Source organism: Lactuca serriola, chromosome 1, assembly GCF_051521515.1.
Source record: "Lactuca serriola cultivar US96UC23 chromosome 1, Lser_US96UC23_V15, whole genome shotgun sequence".
Taxonomy (NCBI): domain Eukaryota; kingdom Viridiplantae; phylum Streptophyta; class Magnoliopsida; order Asterales; family Asteraceae; genus Lactuca; species Lactuca serriola.
The window spans coordinates 210,556,068-210,578,575 of NC_136408.1; the positions used below are offsets into that span (position 1 = coordinate 210,556,068).

At 31.5% G+C, this 22,508-nt stretch overlaps 1 protein-coding gene across 1 annotated transcript; it reads left to right on the forward strand.

The window, feature by feature from the left end:
• The first annotated feature begins 6,156 nt into the window (after nt 1-6,156).
• LOC145072465 (ABC transporter G family member 29-like) lies at nt 6,157-22,073 on the forward strand. The gene is made up of 22 exons (XM_079018893.1): nt 6,157-6,461; nt 6,992-7,201; nt 7,454-7,538; nt 7,958-8,117; nt 8,558-8,634; nt 9,076-9,129; nt 9,303-9,393; nt 10,503-10,804; nt 11,381-11,979; nt 12,944-13,104; nt 13,542-13,651; nt 14,562-14,715; nt 14,811-14,879; nt 14,964-15,091; nt 15,740-16,072; nt 16,857-17,147; nt 17,490-17,573; nt 17,650-17,783; nt 17,900-18,131; nt 18,387-18,446; nt 20,010-20,264; nt 21,801-22,073. The coding sequence occupies exons 1-22, from the start codon at nt 6,283-6,285 to the stop codon at nt 22,071-22,073; spliced, it is 4,041 nt and encodes a 1,346-aa protein (XP_078875019.1). The 5' UTR covers nt 6,157-6,282.
• The last annotated feature ends 435 nt before the right edge of the window (nt 22,074-22,508 follow it).

Consider the following 22,508-nt stretch of genomic DNA (forward strand, 5'->3'; position numbering starts at 1 on the left):
CTAAAATGTATAGGGACCTGAAACCCTACTACTGGTGGCCGACGATGAAGCTTGATGTTGCAAAGTATGTAGCCGAGTGTGTGACTTGTGCGAGGGTTAAGGCACAACATCAGAAACCATATGGGAGTTTAGAACCTTTTCCTGTACCCATGGGTAAATGGGAAGACATCGCAATGGATTTTGTCACTAAACTGCCCAGAACAAAGAACGGTCACGACATGATTTGGGTGGTCGTTGATCGCTTCACTAAGAGTGCACACTTCATAGCAACCAATGAGAAATGGTCTATGGATAAGCTTGCGAATTCCTACGTGAAGGAAATTGTGAGGCTTCACGGTGTTCCGTTAATGATTGTGTCGGATCGTGACAGCCGTTTCACCTCAAGGTTTTGGAAAAGTCTACAAGAGGAAATGGGTACCAAGTTGTGTTTAAGTACAGCTTACCATCCACAGACTGATGGTCAGAGTGAAAGAATGATACAAACACTTGAAGATATGTTGAGAGCATGTACCCCTGAATTCCTAGGTAACTGGGATGAGCATTTACCTTTGGTAGAATTTTCCTACAATAATAGTTTCCACTCGAGCATAAAGGTGACACCTTATCAAGCTTTGTACGGACATTAGTGTCGTACGCCGTCTTGTTGGCTTGAGGCTGGGGAAAAGCAGTTTATGGGACCGGAGAGAGTCCATCAAACCGCTGAGAAGTTGAAAGTAATTAGAGAAAGAATGTTAGCAGCTCAGGATCTTCAAAGGAGTTATGCTGACAAAAAGCGAAGACCGATGATTTTTGAAGTTGGAGATTCGGTTTTGCTTAAAGTCTCGCCGTGGAAGGGACTTATAAGATTTGGTAAAAGGGGAAAGTTGAGTCCAAGGTTTATTGGACCGCTTAACATTTTTCAGAGGGTTGGAAACCAAGCTTACAAGCTCGAATTACCCGAAGAACTGAATGGAATTATAACACTTTCCATGTGTGTTATTTGAGGAAGTTCACGGGAGAAGTTCCCGATATAATTCCAATTTCGGAATTGAGAATTAATGAAAACAAGAGGTTAATTGAAGAACCAGAGGCAATCGTTGACTGAAAGACTAAGAAGTTGCGACGCAAGATGGTCGAGTTAGTGCTTGTCCGATGGAAACATACGAATGGGCCAAATCTCACCTGGGAAACGGAGAGTGACATGTTGAGTCACTATCCGCATTTGTTTGTTGATGTGTGATTCTGGGGACGAAATCATCCTAAGGGGAGAGAATTGTAACGCCCGCGTTTCTAGGCTAGGCATTAACGTTGATGTAATAGTCTAGGTTGACCCTTGTAACTCTTTTTGAAGTATTAATGATGAAATATTTGAGGATTATGTGAATTATGTGTTTATTTTCTTAATTATTATAATTTAATGAATAAAGAATAAAATGAGCATCAAAATTAAAGTAAGAGAAAGGCCTGATATCTTTACATAAAGTTGTAGTGGTCGAAACAAGGATTCCGGAGATATAAAGAATGACGAGATCCGAGTTATAACGAAGAAGTTATGACCTGTCGAAGAGTCGCGACGGAACCGGCAACGCCGAATGACGTAAAATATAAATTTAAGATAGAGCGATATTTAGCCTTAGTGATCTAAACGAAAGTCGTAGAATACGTTAAACCGAGAGTGTGTATAAAAAGAACGCCCAAATCTGACTTCGTATGAGGAAGTTATGATTTTTCGAAGTTTCGACTTAGCAGTATGCATCCCGTATACTCGATTTGAGATCGAGCGGTTTTTAGCCGAAACAATCTAAGCGAGAATAGAAGATTTCGTCGATAGTAGTCCAATGGTAAAAAGACAGACGAAAACGGACGTCGGATGAAGAAGTTATGAATTTATAACGGAGTTTTCCTGTCCCGGCCTACTAAAAATAATATAATAAAAATAAAGTCAAAATTAGCCAATAGAGTCTAAACGAAAGTTGTAGAGATTAGTCTCACCTACGTATGGATATAAAGCACGTCGAAAACGGAGCTCGTATGCGAAAGTTATGAATTTTTGAAGATCTTGGCACGCATACCAAAGCTTATCCGAAGGAGTCGCTTATCCTATCCGAACTACGCCCAGCGTAGAGCTGTACGCCCAGCGTACACCGAAGCGTGACCCGCCTCGCACTCAAGTGCTTCGATGACGCATGCAGTGACGAATCCGGAGTACGCCCCGCGTACCGGAGCATTACGCCCAATGTAATGCGAGGCTTCAACCTTTATAAAAGGCAAGCGAGGGCAGCCGACTTCTTTTACCAAAATCTCTTCTCTCTCTCTCTCTCTCTCCCGTTTTGCCTCGTTTTTCGTGCCAGAATTATCCCGAAGCCCCGATATCATTCCCGAGCCCCGAAGCAAGTTCCGAAGCGCCGAGGATCCCGAGAATTGAGATTCCTGAGCCGAAGCTCTACCCGCGAGAAGCCGATTTTTGTGAAGATCTTCCTGATCTAGCGAAGAATACTACTTTTACAAGCTGTAGTGTTGTCCGATCATCTTCTGATCAAATGAGTGTATAGTCACTTTCATCTTACACATAAATATGAAGTATTTTATAAAATACGTGCTATGTGTATATATATTGTTGTTTATACGTGTGAGTGTGTGGTTACTTTCTTCTAACACATAAATATGAAGTATTTGCTTTGAAATACGTGTTATGTGTTTATATATTATTTGTTTATTTTAAATAAGTGTTGATTAAATGTTTTATACAAATTTTAAACCGTATATGTATTTTTATCTACAAAAGTGTTAGGTAAAGCATTGGTAGATAGTTGATGTGTTTTAAAATGAAGAGAGGCCTGTATGTTGTTGTTTTTGATTCAGTCATCTAGCGGAGTTTAGATGACGACCACAGACTTTTCTAGACAGTCATGTGGAATGCTAGCAAGCTCACCACCTGTACGTGTTAATGAACTTGGGTGTTCATTCGATGTACTCCATCCCCCCTCATGGTTGCCTTATTTGACATATATTGCTGGGAAACCCTCGCAGCATGTGTTGTCGCCCGATGAAATATTCTTAGATTAGGTCCCTTGAGAAAAATGTTTAGGGACGTAAAGTGAGGATAACGGGAATGAGTAATTGGGTTTTTGTTGGTTGATGAAATTAATATAATTATTTATTGTGGGTTGAAAACGCTATATGCTCACCAGGCTCCCAAGCCTGACCTTCTCAATTTTCATTGTATTAGAGGTAGTGGCGCCAGAGCATAAGTTGGATGATTTATCAGGATATTTTGGATTATAGACCTGTTGTTGTAAATAACTGTTGTAAGGTGTGTATTGAAATGTTTATGCTTTTCGTCTGTTTATCGGAACATGACATCCCAAGTATTGTAATGTAATGAAAAATACATTTCTTTAAGAAATGCTTTGGTAAATCTTATTTTTATCATATTTCGTTTTGAGAACAAATTCTGCAACTGTTTTAAATCAAAGGATTACTCTGAAATTATATTAAAAAACATTAATTTAACCGGTCTTTTCTGGCCGTGATTTTTTGGGGATGTTACAACATACATATTATTTGTTTTATTGGTGACTTGTGCGCATAGTCATTAAATGAGCTGATGATATGGATATGTTGGGTTATATGATGTTATGTTTACCATAAAACTTGATATCATTTATATTTTTTTGAAATATAAACTGCATCCAACGAAAACTACAATAGTTACATAAACTAGCAACAAATTGTTCATTTTTAAGTTTATAAAAAATTTTAAATTGTCTATCTAATCTTATATAACTCGGTATATCTATCTCATCAACTCATTTCCACCATTTTTCTGAAAAACTCACGTTTTACCGATTTCATGATAACTTGGATACATAATCATAGATAAACTGATGAGTTGGATTTCAAATTTAATGGTATACATAGCATTATATAACCTATTGAAAATTAAGATAAAGGTTATTTCCCATTGTGTATGTAAGAGACACGACACGACACGAATACATTTTGAAGATTGAGATAATGTTTATTTCTCATTGTGTAATTGTATTGTGTAAAATTTGTGGCTGATACGTTTTCATGACACGAATAGATGAATTGTCAAGTCTAATCTTATCAGCTAATTTAATGACTAGACGTGTAGATCAACAATGAACCCAGTAAAATGTATGTTAAATAGAGAAAATTGCCAAATCATTACTTAATTTTATTTTGGGAGTTATTCATAAATTATTGTAAAATAATGAGACTTTAATGAAACCAGGTAAGTAAAGAAATCAGTAAATTGGGAAAAATTTATCAAATCGTCATTTTCACCTGTAATTGGCACTTTTTCGTAAATAAATTTTAGATTGAGATTTTTTCTTAAATTAAGGTAAAATATTATAACTCTTCTGAAGATTTTCCATAAAACTATATAGTTAACTTTTGTTAAGTGATTTTTTACAATGTTTTTTTTAAAGAAAAAAAAACAAAAAATTCGAAATAGAAGTAAATTATATTTAACACCAAACCAATATAGTGGCTCATAAACAGATATTAAATTACAATTAATATTTATTTATTTATTATTTATTATTATTTTTTGAACGGTAAATATAACTTATCCCTAAACTACTTCTAACTCCACTAATGTCCCGGACAAGTTTTGAACCTTCGACTTCATGGAGGGGTGTAACACGTGGTATCCAACTATCCCGTTATGATAGAAGCCTTTTGATTGTATTATTTACAATGTTCTAAAAAGTTCGTCACGGCTTCGCCATGGCGCGCTATGGCTCCAAGGCTTGTACTTGCCGCCAAGCTTTGATAAAATGTCGATTTAAGTCATATATGTATATAAAAATAAATGATGGTAGAAAATACATATAAAATTATTAATTAGATACAAAATTTCCGCCTTAAGTCATGCTTTACAAACGATATGGCTCGCCACGACTCAAAAAAAACTTGAGGTTTGACATTGTCACTAAATCACGCCTTACGTTATTTAGAACCCTGATTATTATGATGTAACTAATGGTTTCTAAACCCATATGATGAAACGAGAAAATAAAAACCATACCCAACCAGATTCGAACATGCGACGTTAAGTTGTAAAAAACTGGGTCAACTAGTGAAACAAGAAAAAGTATTTGTTGTAATTTGGCACACCAAAAAAATATACTAAAACTCAGTTACTGTTCATCAGATGTGTAAGTAGGGATGACGTCAATCAAATGAACAAGAAGATGAGACACGTGTAATCCGGTCACATTAAAAGACTCAGTTTCGATGTTTTTTGTATGTTTGGGCCTGTCTTATTGTACCAACCAATTGAAATGATATTAATTAGGACATCGTTACAAATTTTAACTGGTGTCATCTTCTTTAGCATCACATCAAAATAGAGGACCTACAAATGAAAACGAAATATGAAATAAAATGTATGGATGGATGTAAAGATGCCTCTGATACAGTTTAAATAGACCCAAACAAGAGTTATTTGTATTAGTTGATAACTTAAAAAGAAATAATAGGTACTTTTATGTACTATAAAGCCGGCCAAATGGCACTCTAGCAACAAATAAACAGTGAAAGTTTGATAGGAGGCAATTTGAACTTTTCCCCTATAAATTGTTCGAACTGAGTTATATATATTTTCTCTTCCTGTATTGTTTTACTCAATATAATTATGTAATTATTTCACTATTATAGTTTTCAGAATCATAACTAATGTATTAATTATTTTATAAATTTTGAATATGATAAAAAAAATATTGGCAAGACAACACAACTTGTTCGAGAAAAGCCCATTTTGTTACTTGTTTTTACTAGTTTAAATAGATCAAACAAGAATTGTTATATAGTTGCAAACAATGTGAAAAGGGAAACAACACATACATTTATTTAGGGTAAAGTACAAAAAGAATATTTGTATCTTTGCTATTTTGATCAAATTCTATTTAAACCATTTAAAAAAATGGACATTAACAAATCCTCTTTGCAGAAATAGTAAAAAAAAAATTACTATAATAATATATATAATGATTTAAAGCCGGCAATTTTTGCACTCTAGCAACAACTATAGAATGAAAAAAACCAAACTTAATTCTTATATAAGACTACTTACTTTTACAATTTTTTTTAAGAAGAATTGAAATGGAGATAGAGAAGTCGAAGAGTAGTGGAAAGCGAGGAAGACGAACACCAAGCTGGAACTCGATTGGAAGCCATAGTTGGAGCTTTGATGAAGTTTTTGTGACTGCAAATCATAGCAGAAGTAGTAGTCATGTTGGAGAAGATGAAGAAGCTCTCAAACGAGCAGCTATGGAGAAACTTCCAGAATTTGATCATTTAAGAGCCAGTGTAACTGAATCTTGTGTTCTAAAACAAGTCAAAGAGAAGGATGAAAAGATTAAGAATCAACTTTTTATCGACAAATTGCTTAATGTTGTTGAGGAAGATAATGGCAAGTTGTTGAAGAAGATCAGAGAACGATATGATAAGTTTGTCTCTAATCTTTCACTTCTTACATTTTCAAGTTTTTCTTTAGTTTAAATACGAGGAACTTGCTTTCATTTGTGTATTATCGCAATGGCATCCTATTTCCAATTCTTTTCACCACATCACTCTCAATATTTTTCTTTTCGTTTGTGTTAGTTGCATTGTTATAATATTGAGAAGATTTTATAAACGTATAATGTCGCAATAGAAAGAAATGAAAGTAGATGCTATAATAAACAAATCAATGAAACAATGTTCCTATTTCTTGCATTTTACCTTAAGAAATATACATTTCCGAGTGCTTTTAACGTGTACATTAGAATATCTACCTTGTTACAGTGATGCCATCAAAATACAAATCACTTTTCACTGCTACAATAATGAAAAAAAAAGTTTAAATGTATAATGTTATAGATGCATACATTTTCTAAAGTGCCTAATTAAAAAAATCAAATGTTTTTCAAAAGAATATTAAAGAAATCAAATGTTATTCAAAAGCTCGAAGGACATTACCATTTATGTATTCTTTCAGAGCTGAAGTTACCCTTCCAACAGTTGAAGTAAGATACGAAAATTTGAACGTAGAAGCTGATTGCTTCATTGGTGATAGAGCTCTACCAACTTTGGGAAATACACTCCGCAACATAGCTGAGTCAGCTTTGACTTTTCTTGGAATTAGACTTTCCAAAAGCACAAAACTCACAATTCTCTCGGATGCTTCTGGAATCATTAAGCCTTCAAGGTAAGCATAGTCTTATTTTTCTGATAAGGAAAGAGTAGGAAAAAAATAAGTTGAGGAAATTTGTAAAAAGTTAGGAGTAAATACTAAATAGGGAATCTTTGTATCCTGATTTTTCTCTTTAAAGTCTTTCTTTTATTGCATTAACTCATGAAGGAACACTCCTCTATAGGTTATCGGATTTAAGTTATGTCTCCATTAAGTCAAAAAGTCAAACGAAAACATCATCTTACTCCGAATTTTGTGTATAAACAGGATGACACTTCTATTGGGCCCACCCTCCTCTGGAAAGACAACACTTCTACAGGCTTTGGCTGGAAAGTTAGACTCTAGCTTAAAGGTATAAGAATATAAGAAGGTTATGTTAGTTTAAAAAGAAACATAAGAAAAAAAATGGGCTATTAAATGCAAGAAATTGCAACTTCCCTTTCATTGATGTGTTTAATATCATATCCTACTTTTATTTCATCACTTTCAAAAAGAGTGTCATCCAAATACAAAACAATTTTCACTGATATAATCGGATAGTTTTTTCATACTATAATGTCCTAACACGAAAAATATTGGAAGTATAATGTTATAGTTGGAGAACTTTTTCAAAGTACAATGACTTAAAAGAAATGAATTTTACGGGGATATAAATGAATGAAATGAAAGTTGGATCTATAATACAAAAATAAATGAAAGTGCATTTTTATTTAATGCATTTGGTGCTAATTTAGGTCATCAAAATTGTGGTTGATAAAATTGATGACACAGGTTGAAGGTAAAGTAACATACAATGGACATACACTCAAAGAATTTGTACCACAAAAGACATGTGCATATGTTAGTCAACATGATGTTCATGTAGCAGAAATGACAGTCAAAGAAACACTTGACTTTTCTGCAAGGTGCCAAGGAACAGGATCTTATAATGGTGATTTATAAAACTTATCTTATATTTCATGATAAAGAGTAAATGCAAGAAATAGCATAGTACTTCCATGGATTAATTGTGAATTATAGCATCAAACTTTCATTTTCTCATTTTACAACATTATACTTTGAAAACTGTATCCATTTATAGCGATATTATCCAGATATAAAGCAATTTTCATTGCCATATTTGGGTAGATTTTTCAAAGTATAAAGAATGAAATTAAAAGTTTAATGCTATAATTAAATATTGTATTCTTGGTATGATGCCTTAAGACGAAAAAAATTAAATTATGTTAATGGAAAAAAAGACATGAAAAGTAAGATGTTATAATTCACAAATAAATGAAAGTATCTTTTTATTTCTCGCATTTAATCTTTCTTGCTAATTCTTTCTCTTTTTTCTTAATGATGTATAAAACTTATTTTACATTGTTATAGAGTTGCTAGCTGAACTTGAAAGACGAGAGAAGGTGGATGGTATACTTCCTGAACCTGAAGTCGATCTCTTTATGAAGGTATAAATATAATGTTGATTTATAACAAGGCTAAATGCAAGAAATAACAACATAATTTGATTTCTTTGTATATTATATAGCCTCTTACTTTCCATTTTTTTTCCTATTACAACATTGTATTTTAAAATTTAATATTATCACCATATAGCGCTTTGAAAAATCAATCCAGTTGTAGAATTTTTCTTCCAATTTTTTTCTTATTAAAACATTATACTTCAAAATTTTACCCGTAGTGAAAATTGCTTCATATTTGAATGACGATGCTTATAACAATCAAATCAATAAAAGTACTTTTCTATTTATTAGATTTAACCATTAGAATATTGTAGCTGATGAAAATGATATGTTTGAATTGTAAGCTATCTTAAACGCATTCCATTATGTTGATTATTTTGTAAGTGATTTATTATTCGTATTTAATAGATTCATTCTTGACTCCAGGCTATTGCTATGGAAGGAACAGACAACAATCTAATTACCCACTACATTCTTAAGGTATATTTCTAAAAGTTTTAGTACTATGCATGTAATAGACCGTAGACTATGGACAAAATTGGACAGGAAAAGTTTTGTAGGGATATTTTTTATGATGATGATATGAAGGGCATTTATGTCTTTTGTATACATTTACTCTCCAATTCATATTTGGATCACTTTGATTTGACCAGATCTTGGGACTTGATATATGCGGAGATACAATTGTTGGTAATGAAATGATTAGAGGAATATCTGGAGGACAGAAAAAGCGTGTTACAACAGGTTTAATCTCTTTTTCTCTTTCATGCATATCTTTTTCTCTTTCATGCATTCAACATGGCAATCAAAAAGTAAGAGATAATAATAATAATAATAATAATAATAATAATAATAATAATAATAATCAAAGCATGTATGTTAATATTCCATTATAGCTATATACTGATTTGGCAAGATGGGAATGTGGAAATGAACGGAATGGACCATTCTTGGAATGTGATTCTTTACATTTTGTTAATTTTCATTGTTTATCGGTGAGTGTTTGTTTTATCATGTCATCATGGAGTGAATGAAAAATTCTAGAGTAAATTACATGAATGCTCCCTATGGTTTGGGGTAATTTGTACGCTTGGTCCTCAACTATTTTTTTTTTTATCACGGAAGGTTCCTACTATTTGTTTTTATTATGTGTGTGGTTCTTACTGTTTGTTTTTGTTACACGCTTGGTCCCTGTCCTATCTAAAAAAAACTATTATTTAAATAGGGAAATGATAGGGTAGGTAAAGTAAGGTGAGGGGTGAGGTTGGAGTGTGTTTATTTAAATAAATTAAAAAAATCAAGGGATAAATAGTCTTTTTATGTAAGACAGGGACCAAGCACGTAACAACAACAAACAATAGGGACCTTCCGAGTTAAAAAAATAAGTTAGGGACCAAACATGTAAATTACCCTAAACCATAGGGACCATTCGTGTAATTTACTCAAAATTCTAATATCTCGCTCTAATTTTATTAACATGGATCCTTTTCCAAATAATTTCATGATATTAATTATATTATAACTGTATTTTCTAAAACAACTACCAAATATATTTCCATTATAACGATATTTGAGCTTTACTGAGTTTTTTGTATATATATCTTTCTTTTTTCTGGAATACAAAAACCATTATTGCTATTACATAATATATATACAGTAGAGTTAAAACGATATGTTTTATTTACATACAATAAAAGAAAGTTATATGAAAAATCCATTTCATTCCTACACAACCGAACAATATTACGGAAGATAATGATTCATTTTGTGACTTTTATTATTTCATTTCTATAGTCATTCCATTCTATCGAACTAAAAAGGCCCTCGTTGACATTTGATGAGTTGCTTAATAGGAGAAATGATGGTTGGACCTACAAAAACACTCTTCATGGATGACATATCAACAGGATTAGACAGTTCAACAACATTTCAAATAGTCAAGTGTTTACAAAAGATTGCTCACCTCACAAAGGCCACCATCTTCATCTCCCTCCTCCAGCCTCCACCGGAGACATTTCATCTATTTGATGACATCATCCTTTTATCACAAGGCCACATTGTTTATCATGGCCCAAGAGAACACACTCTTGAGTTTTTTGAGAGTTGTGGATTCAGATGTCCAGAAAGAAAAGGACATGCTGACTTCCTGCAAGAGGTAATCACCCAATACCAAGTTTCATACATAACATGTGAATCTAAATGATGAGACATGGGTGAAATATTATATAGATATAAATAATCTTAATCTTGTAGTCAATGGAAGACAGCGAAAATTTTCTTATACTGTGACCTAGAAGAAACCATTATGTTTACGAAATAGCAAAATACTCTCACTTGATTTGTTAATTATAACATCATACTTTCATTTCATCTTTTATTGCATTCTAGTTTGAAAAATCTATACGATTATAACATAAAAAGATGCTTTGCAGTTGGATAACATTGCTATAATTGGTAGATTTTTTAAATGAAAATGTTTTAATAGTAAATATGAAAGTAGGCATTATACTTAAGAAATAAATTACATATTATTTTTTTAAACGGTCCATAATGTATCCTAAACTACACCTTTATGTCAAGTGAGACTTGAAACCTTGACCCTTCGGACACATCTAATAAGTTTATCTTAGGGGTTTTAAAACAACATTTAAGTATTACCTTGCTTATTACATTTCATTTCGTTGTGCCTCCATTTCATCCAACCAAATACTAACAACTTAAATGATCAAAGGTTACCTCAAGAAAAGATCAAGAGCAATATTGGGCAGATAGAAGAAAACCGTACAAATATATCTCTGTACCTCAATTATCAGAGCAATTCAAAAGATTTAACATTGGCCTGCAGCTACAAAACGACCTATCACTAGCATACAACAAGGCCTCAAGTCAAAAATCTGCTCTAGTCTTCAAAAAATATTTGGTCCCAAAAAAGGAGCTCTTGAAGGCATCTTTTCAAAAGGAACTCTTAATAATGAAGAGAAATTCTCCCATCTACATTTTCAAGATTATCCAAACCACCATCGTTGCAATAATTGGTGCAACTATGTTCTTGAAGACTAATATGCATACTAATAATGAAGAAGATGGGGGAATATATGTGGGTGCTCTTCTTTTTAGCTTGATCACTAACACCTTTAATGGTTTTGGTGAGCTTCCGATGATCATAGAGAGACTTCCCGTAATTTATAAACAAAGGGACCTTCTTTTTCACCCACCTTGGGCCTTTACTATTCCAACTTTCTTGCTTGGATTACCGATATCTATCATAGATTCTACTGTGTGGACAGTTGTGACATATAATGTTATCGGTTTCGCACCAGAAGCAACTAGGTACGTGATGATTTTTTCATTTCTGTTAATTTTTATATATTTTGTAAGAAAGATACACACGTGGAATATACCCTTTTACTTTATTTTCTTTCTACTATAAAATGTACTTTGAAAAAACTACACAATTAATTATAACAATGTTATCCAAATATAAAGTTATTTTCACTCCTATAATAACAATAATGGAAAGCATAATGTTAGTTAATTGGGTAGATTTTTCAAAGTGAAATACATAAATATGAAGAGAAAATTAAGGTACAATCTAGTGATAGGAACAAAGGAATGTAGAATGGTGTAACACACAAATAAATGAAAGTAGATAGTTGTTGCGTGCATTTAGTAGGATATAGAATATAGGTCATTTGTAGGGATGAGATTTAAAAGTAGAAAATCGGACCCGAACCGGATCTGGTTTCTGTTAAAATTTTAAAACCTGTATATCTCATTAATTTGAAATCGGATAAACATGCGGTTTTTTCAACATGTAGTTAACAATTTCTAAGTGAAAATTTTGATTTTGTCAATGTATTAATATATTCTATTAGTATAGATGCAAACCAAATATACAAGGGGTGAATACAAAAAATAGAAGTGTGTTTTCCTTAATTTGTTTATTATAGAATCTCATGTCATATTTTTCTATTACGACTTTGCACTTTAAAAAATCTACCCAATTCCGCCAAAAAAATAAAAATAAAATAAAATAAATAATAAAAGAGTGCTTTAATTCGGTAGATTTTTTAAGGTACAATGTACATCTTAATGCATAAATAATTGAAATTATAATGATGTATTGGAAAGAAATGAAAGAATAATGCTATTAATAGAAAATGTATACAAAAGTACATTTCTATTTCTTGAACTTAGCACCATATAGAGTATTAGATTTTCATACTTTGGTAGATAATTATATAGATTTTAGGAATATGTTAATGCACATGAACAAACAATGATTCATATTCAGGTTCTTGAAGCAATGGCTATTGACATTTATGATACAACAAATGGCTGGGGGACTGTTCAGGTTAATTGCCTCAATTTGCAGGACCATGACAATAGCCAATACTGGTGGTGTTCTTGTTGTCGAATTAGCATTCCTAGTAGGTGGTTTCATCATCCCTAAAGGTTCGTTTCGCACTAAAACCCAATGACAGATGGACATTTTTTTTAATATAAATAATATCAATAATTCATATTATCATTTTTTAAATTTCCTTTTGACTACATTCACTCAATAGCTAAATGTAATAAATATTGATGTACTTTGATAGCTTGTTTATTATCATATTCTAGTTTTATTTCTTCTTGTTACAATATTATACTCTAAAGTTCAACCCAATGCTATAATAAAAAAGTATTGAAATTATAATGTTATGTCTGGGTAGACTATAAAAATACAATGCAAAATTAAGGAAAAAGAATCTCAAAGTAAAATGTTGTAAATTTGTAAGAAAAAGATAGGAAGATGGGATGTTACAATACACATAAATATGAAAGTATGTTGTTATTACTTGCATTTAGCCCTTCATTTAATTCTTCTTAATTGTTTTCCCATGTAATAGGTCAAATTCCAAAGTGGTGGGGATGGGCTTATTGGGTTTCACCGTTCAGTTATGGTTTCAATGCTTTCACTATAAACGAAATGTTTGCTCCAAGATGGATGAACAAAATGGTATGTCGTTAATACATTTCTTCTACTCTGTCTTCGACAATCCCTTCTCGACTTACAAGGACAATCAATGATCGATGTTCCTAGCAATTAAAAGGGCAAATTACAAGAAGTAGTAACATAATTCCTTCTTTTACCACCAAAGGGCTTCTAGCCCAACGGTATCAGGTGTTGTTCTCCCTCTTTGGGGTCGAGGGTCAAGTCTTGTTGATAAGTTACAAGTAGATTAGATTTGTCGTAAAAAATACTCCTTTTACCAATACAAACAAACTTTTTTCTTATTCCATGATAGCAATGTACTTGCACTTTTTATCCATATATAATGGCTACGTAATTACATTATTTACTGATGATAGCAATATGTAAGCCCAAATGTCAACATACTTGCAATTGCTTGTGCATAACAGTTGATGGATATGATTTTAAGAGAAACTAATTTAGGAAATAGAACAAATAGCATAGAGAACAAAAACTATTATTTTCTTTTATTCTTTTCACTTATACATAATAACAAGCAAAATGAAGACAATTTGTATACTTCATTTACCACCTACATAATTTCTTCATACTCGGCTAGAACCATCGTTTGCTACCATTTGTTGCAATCTTTATTTCTACATTTACCTTTATTGTTGATCTTTATTTTTTCTAGGTTATATAAAAAAAGAAGTAAACCATGATAAAACTTCTTCATAATTGTAAATTATGAATATATTTTGCTACCAATAGCAATATACTTGCATTTCTTCACCGATAACAACAATACGCAAGAAACAAAGTACATATTTATATTGGTAGCAAAATCTAAGCACATTGCTATTATGAGTAAAGCATGAAATACCTTGCTATTATCAACACATAAATGTAATATTGTTATAGGAATAAGGTCAACTAAAGATTCATCTAAATTCAGGCTTCGGACAATGTTACTGAACTAGGAGTAGCAGTTTTGAGGACATTCGACGTCACTCCTGATAAGAACAGGTTTTGGATAGGAGTAGCTGTTCTTCTTGGTTTTGCAGTTGTGTTCAACTTTCTCTTCACTTTGTCTCTCACCTACTTAAACCGTAAGCCCCAATTCATTTTTATACTAAAATGGATTATCTATATCTACATATAGCTACGAGGTTAACTTATCTTTGGCATTCTTTGCAAATATTAGCACTCGGAAAGGCACAGGCAGTCATATCCAAAGAGACCCTAAACGAAATGGAAACAATCCTTCAAGAACGTAAGGAATAATGCCATTTATAAATTATAATATCAGCCAAAAAAAGTTGATTTTTAATTTTGAATTGCTTATTGTTGTTTACAGGAGATGCAAAAGTAAACTCAAGTATATCAGCCACCAATCCCATTGATTCAACGAGGGGAATTGTTCTTCCATTTACTCCACTCATCATGTCTTTTAGCAACATTAATTATTACGTTGATATGCCCCCAGTAAGAAACACTTTTACTATTTCTCCTTTTTTTTGCATCCAACAGTTATTTAACAAAATAATGTTTTGAAGGTAAATAAATCCCTGCAAAGTATCAGCAGCTTGATTAACAAAGCACATGTTAGATTGCAATCATAACACAATTCTTTTTTATGTTTACTAGATAATTATCTTTAGTTAGTGGTAAATAACTTACTTATCATACAATGTACCTTTATTAGAAAATAATAATAGACAAAATGTTTTCTTTACTTTCATAGTTTCATAACACAATTTCATAACAGTACCAAAAACTGATTGGACAAACGGGTTCTCAATCCTTTATGCACTATGATAATTGAGTATATCCCCTGAAAATGGAGTTGGTGTATATAAAAAATTCTATAACTATAATGAAATAATATAAAGGATAGTTTCAAATAATACAAAATGTATTCCCTTTTTACACACAGGAAAACATGATCATAGAATGTAATGACCCATTCTATTACCTATCTTATTCCATTCCAACAAACCATAGGGTTTAGGAAAACCAAGCCAGTTGTATAAATCATTGTTTTCAAAATCACATGGTTCATGATTGAGGATAAATTTGGTCAACATAATAAAACTCACCATGAAAAATATTTTGTAATCATGAATCTAACAGGAAATGGAAGTACAAGGGATCAAAGATGACAAACTTCAGTTGCTTCAGGAGATCACCGGTGCATTTAGACCTGGAGTTCTGACAGCATTAATGGGAGTAAGTGGAGCTGGGAAAACAACACTAATGGATGTTTTAGCAGGAAGAAAAATGGGCGGTTTGATCCAAGGAGATATTAAAATATCTGGATTCCCCAAAAAACAAGAAACATTTGCAAGGGTTTCAGGGTATTGTGAGCAAACTGATATCCACTCACCACAAGTTACTGTGTATGAATCTCTTATTTTCTCAGCTTTTCAACGACTCCCTAAAGAAGCTAGCAAAGAAGTAAAGCTGGTAAAGTATATGAACATTACAAATTCACAATACCTTACAATAAATAACATATATACTTTCATTATTTAGTTCTTAATTATTACAACACTATACTTTTAAAACCTTACTAATTTATAGCAATGCTTTTTAGAATTCATTTTTTTGAAAACTATATTAAGAAAAAAAAAATTGAGGTATAATGCTATAGAAGGAAACGAAAAAAAAGGATTCCATAACTCACATACATACAGTGACAATGTTAAATTCGTGGAATAGTAACATACTTTCATTGATTTTTTTTAACAATGCTACTTATGTTTCTTTCTATTAAAACGTATCGTCCTTTAAATAATCTACCAAAGTGCAATGCCTTGATACAAAAATAAGTGTACATACAATACTATAATAGAAAAAAACAAAACTAGGATGCTATATACACAACAAATATACTTGGAAAAGAGTTAACTACAAGAAATAACAACATACTTCCATTAATTTGTTTATGATAGCATCCAACTTTCACTTATTCCTATTATAACTACTTCGAAATATCTTCCCAGTTATAGCAATGTTATCAAAATGTGAAGCAGATTTTACTCCTTTGATAGGAAACAAATAGGAATACAGTGTTATGATGGCTAGTTTTTTTTTTTTTTTTTTTTTTTTTTAAATACACTGTCTTGTCAAGAAAAAATGTTGCAAATACAATGTTATAATAGAAAGACATATATTAAAATACTTAGGTATTACTTGCATGTAGTCATTTAAGAAAATTAATAAACTATGTTGTTTTTGTTTTGTGTAGCATTTTGTGAGTGAAATTATGGACTTAGTGGAGTTAGACAACCTTAAAGACTCTATTGTAGGGATTGCGGGGGTTACCGGTTTATCCACACAACAAAGAAAGAGACTGACAATTGCAGTAGAGCTTGTTGCTAATCCTTCAATCATATTTATGGATGAACCAACATCCGGTCTCGATGCAAGAGCTGCAGCCATTGTTATGAGAACAGTAAGAAACACCGTTGACACAGGGAGAACAGTGGTTTGCACAATTCACCAGCCTAGCATTGATATTTTTGAAGCTTTTGACGAGGTAAACGCCATTAATAGCAATTAATGTACGTCAACATATTTCTCTATTACTGCATCCTACTTTTATTTTTTCTGTTACAACATTGTACTTTTTTTTCTTGTTAAGGCATTTCAGCTTTAAAATCCTACTCAATTATAACTAGGACATTATACTTTTAAAGTGTTCAAAATTTCTTTGGATTTGGATGACATTACTATAACTGAGTAGATTCTTCAGGTATAATGTTGTTATAGGAAGAAATGAAAGTAGGATGATATAAAAAAAGTGAAAGTATGTTGCGATTTCTTGCGTTTAATCATTCTCTTTCTCACACACAAATACTTTTATTATATGTTGCATCAGCTTCTACTTCTGAAAAGAGGGGGACAAGTGATATACTTTGGACCCTTAGGACAAAATTCAGAAAAAATAATCAACTACTTTGAGGTATTTAATATTTTTTTACCTTTTTCATATTATAGATATTTATCAGAGAACATATTAAGCTTGCTAGATATTTTAGGAAATTCCTGGGGTCCCAAAACTCAAATCACAATATAATCCAGCAACATGGATGCTAGAAGTGACCTCAGATTCAACAGAATCTCAGCTTGGAACTGATTTCTCTGAACATTATAGATCATCACCCTTGTATAAGTAAGTGTATCTTTTAGCTACTTAAGACTACAAAAATGTATCTTTTTAACTTAGGACTACATAAGACTATAATAAATAAATATACTATGAAACTAATGTAAGATTTTTTTTATCAGAGCAAATAATATTCTAGTGGAACAACTGAGCAAGCCTACTTCAAGGGCAAAAGACCTAATCTTCAAAACAAAGTATTCACAGTCCACATGGGGCCAATTCAAGTGTTGCATAAAGAAACAATGGTCGAGTTATTGGAGAACCCCTGATTATAACCTTGTTAGGTTTTTCTTTGCATTGGTTACTGCTCTCCTCCTTGGGACAATCTTTTGGAAAGTTGGCACTAAAAGGTTTGTCTCTTGAAATTTTAGATATTGTTTGGTATGGTGGAATAAGGGAATGAATGGTGCATCCCATTCATATGAAAAAAAAAGCATGTTTAATTGGATGGACTAAAACATTCCTCAAGGAATGTGATTCCTTAACAATTTGTTAATTTTAATTCCTAACATTTTAACCCTTATTTGTTTCTGTAATTGTCAATGACACATGCATTTTAGCAAATTCATTTGAATAAACATTTTTTTAATAACTAAAAGATATTACAAGTTATTTTGGTTTAACAAAATTTTATTATGCTTAATTTTTATTCTTTGCATCGGAAATTTCGTTAATTATAAGTAAAATAATGTGAATACTAGAGATTAAGTAATACATCATGTACATATGATATAAAGTTCATTCTATTCCTATAATCGTACATGATCATGGAATGCAGTCACTCGTTCCATTACCTTCCTTATGCCATTATCATGTACATGATTATGTTTATTTTGCATGTTGGAATGGAATGCTTTTTCATATGAATAGTGCATTCCATTCCATCAATGGAAGTAAATTTTTTTTTTTCTTACAATTCATTTGCCCCAATTGCCATCATACCTAACACTGCCTTAAAACTCAAACTTCAACTAATATATTTATCAAAACAAGGTTTATATCTACAATTTATATTACAGGGACAACAGCACTGATTTAACTACTATAATTGGCGCAATGTATGTTGCTGTGATGTTTGCTGGATTTAACAATTGTGTAACAATTATACCAGTTGCATCCCTTGAAAGAACTGTATTTTATCGAGAACAAGCAGCTGGGATGTACTCTGCATTACCATATGCCATGGCTCAGGTCAGATGAAACTTCATTTATGTTATTTATCACTTATAATACCATACTTTCGTTTCTTTCTTTACAATGTTGTACATTAAAAAATTTCCTATCAAGCACTACGAAAATTCTACCGAATTATAGCATTGTGATTTCAACTTTTTCATCTTATGACATCATAATTTTGGAAATTCTATCTATAAAAGCAGTGATAAATTGCTTTTTACTTGGTTAACATTTCTATAAGGGTAGATTTTTTAGGTTAAATGTTATAATTAATCGGAAGAAATAAAAGTAGGATGCTATAGTGAAGAGATCATTCAAAGTACATGACAATTGTAGAGATTACTTTTGGGAAAAATATTTGTTTTCTCTTTAAAATGAATAGTCATCATACACTCAGTATACAAGATCATTCTTGGCCCGAACTACAAATTTTCAGCCTATAAATCATCTGACTCATTATGTACCAAGATTGGCAAGAAAAGCCTAATATTTTGCTGATTTGATGTTATGCATATAATCTCGTGGATATTAATTTAAAACATATAATCAACATAAAATTGGGAATAATATCTTTAACAATACGTTTCTATCATAGGGATATAGATTGTCCTCATAAAATAATACTTTTAAGGGATAAATAAAAGAAATGGTATCATACTTTCATATATTTGTATCTTATGGCATCCTACTTCCATTACTTTCTACTATAGGGTTATAGTTTCAATCTTGTTCTTATTAAGGTGTTGTATTAGAAAAAATATAGACAATTATAGCATTATACTTTTGTAGCCAATTATATTAATGAAAAACTGCTTTGAACTTAGATAACATTGCTATAACTCGGTAAATTTGTCAAAGTGAAATGTTGTAATAAACAAGATCAATGGAAGTATACTGCTAATTTTTTCATTTAACCCAATATAAAAGAGTGATCTTTTGAGAATGTTAAGTGAGTCCCATCCGGACACTCATTTTGAACAATTTGTGAATGTATGTTCCTATTTCTTGTATTAAACCCAAAATAAAACAATAGAAGAACATTGCTATTTTGTGCAGGTAATTGTAGAGATACCTTTTGTGCTTGTCCAAACCATATATTATACTATTATAGTATATGCCATGGTAAGCTTCGAATGGACAGTGGCAAAATTCTTTTGGTTCTTCTTCATCAGCTTCTTTACCTTTTTATACTTCACGTACTATGGACTCATGATTGTGTCTATAACCCCAAACCATCAAGCAGCCTCTATCTTTGCAGCTGCCATCAATGTTCTCTTCAATCTTTTCTCTGGATTCTTCATCCCAAGACCGGTAATGTTTCTAATTTTGGAATTTGTATAGTAATTCCTCTAATTGGTTGTCTGGATAAATGATATTTATTTATTTATTAAGAATATGACAGCTTGCTTGGGAAATGAAAAGAAAAATAAAGGAAGGCTAATTTACAAAAAGTTAGGACTTAATCCCGAAAGTTTCTTTTCTCATACTTTCTTTGTTAAGTTCTTCTTTTTGTATTAAGTCACAAAGAAAAACACATATATAGAAGGGTATAAAACTAAAATTAGTCATTTATACTCATTAAGATGGAAAAAAATTTAAATACTCATCATTCATAAAACAATTTATCTAGACATGCATTATTTATAAATATCATTTTTCCATTCAACCCTTAAGTTCTATTTTTGTGTTTCATTTTGACCATAAATCCGGACAGATATATAGGTGTGTAAATTTTTGACAAAATACATATAGAATGAATTACAATGTAAATTTTTGACAAAATACATATAGAATGACTTACATGTGGAAAGAGGAAATATAAATAAATTTAGAATGTTATTTATATCCAAAATATATTATTCATGTATTTTCAAAAATTTTAACTTTTTGTTTATTTATATTTCATATCGAAAACAGTTGAAAAATAAACAAGCATTCTTTATTTAGCATTACTTCTAGAAAAATGGGTAAATGAGTCATTTACTTGAGACAAACACCATTTATCAATGCATCATTTCATCAATTCAATACACTTCTAGATAGGGGTAAATGAGTCATTTAATTGAGACAAACACCATTTATCAATGCATTATTTCATCAATTCAATACATTATATATATATATATATATATATATATATATATATATATATATAAGGGATAGGGAATATACATTACTGCCCCACCTAAGCTAAGGTACTAAACCTCTAAAATATGTCGTTTTAACTTGCTAAATGTACCCGGTTTGGTTTCACTTGGTAAATATATCATCCTCCATAATATTTCTTTCTTTCATCATTGTTTTACCATATCTGTTTTCTATCCTCCATTATCGTTTATTACTTCACCTAAGTGAACATTACTAAACCCTAACCTTAAACCCTAAACCTAAACCCTAAACCCTAAACCTAAAACCTAAACCCTAAACCTTAAACCCTAAACCCTAACCCTAAACCCTAAACCTAAACCTAAACCCTAAACCCTAAACCCTAAACCCTAAACCTAAACCTAAACCTAAACCCTAAACCCTAAACCTAAACCTAAACCCTAAACCCTAAACCCTAAACCTAAACCCTAAACCCTATTGTGTCGATCATGAATTTACATCTTCAAGTATTAATCGTGAATCCATTAACTGTAATCTTTATATAGTAAAACAATGTATTTTCAAGAGGTTTACTACCTAAGCTTAGGGTAGAGCTGTAATGTATATTCCCTTTTCCCATATATATATATATATATATATATATATATATATATATATATATATATATATCACCTAAAATGTTATAATATTATACCTTCAATTACCAGCATTTTGTAATGGTTTTCATTCCTAAATTTACAGAGAATCCCTAAGTGGTGGATATGGTATTACTGGATTTGCCCTCTTCAATGGACTATTCAAGGCCTCATTATTTCACAGTATGGTGATTTGAATGAAACAATTAATGTGCCTGGGATGTCATATGACCCAACAATTCAATGGTATGTCCAAAACTATTTTGGATATCAAGCTGATGCTTTGGGATCTGTTGCCACCATTTTAGTTGTTTTTACTGTCTTTTTTGCGTTAATGTATGCATATTGCTTACATAAATTGAACTTTCAAATAAGATAGATTATGTAATATATAATATTAAGCTCTAGTTATATAATATATTGTTATATATCTCAAAACTTTTAGCATAAGTTTACCATAACTTTATAATTGTATTTCACTAAACCAGTTAAGAAATTGGGTTAAGTTACTTTGTGTTTGCGCATTGCCTTCATTTCCCGTTTTCCTGTCTCTACCATATTAATACACTTAAAGAGTGATAAAATAAGCCATTACATTTCATCATCGTATTTGGGTTTGGATGACTGATAGGGATGGAAAAAAATTATTATACATAAAAGTAAATTACATAAATGGTCCATGTATTTTGGGTAATATGTGTAATTGGTTTCTAAGTCGTTTTTTTAAACTCGAACCATCCATGTAGTCTGTTTTTTTTTTCCTTCAGATTTTATCCAGCGCCGACCTAAATTGACCATTATGCCCTTATATATT

Excerpts from the sequence above, each read along its gene's own strand:
- LOC145072465 (XM_079018893.1), top strand. The coding sequence starts at position 6,283 with ATGGAGAAACTTCCAGAATTTGATCATTTAAGAGCCAGTGTAACTGAA. Across the intron at positions 7,202-7,453 it reads GGAATCATTAAGCCTTCAAG|GATGACACTTCTATTGGGCC; the intron begins GTAAGCATAGTC and ends GTGTATAAACAG. Across the intron at positions 8,118-8,557 it reads AGGAACAGGATCTTATAATG|AGTTGCTAGCTGAACTTGAA; the intron begins GTGATTTATAAA and ends ACATTGTTATAG.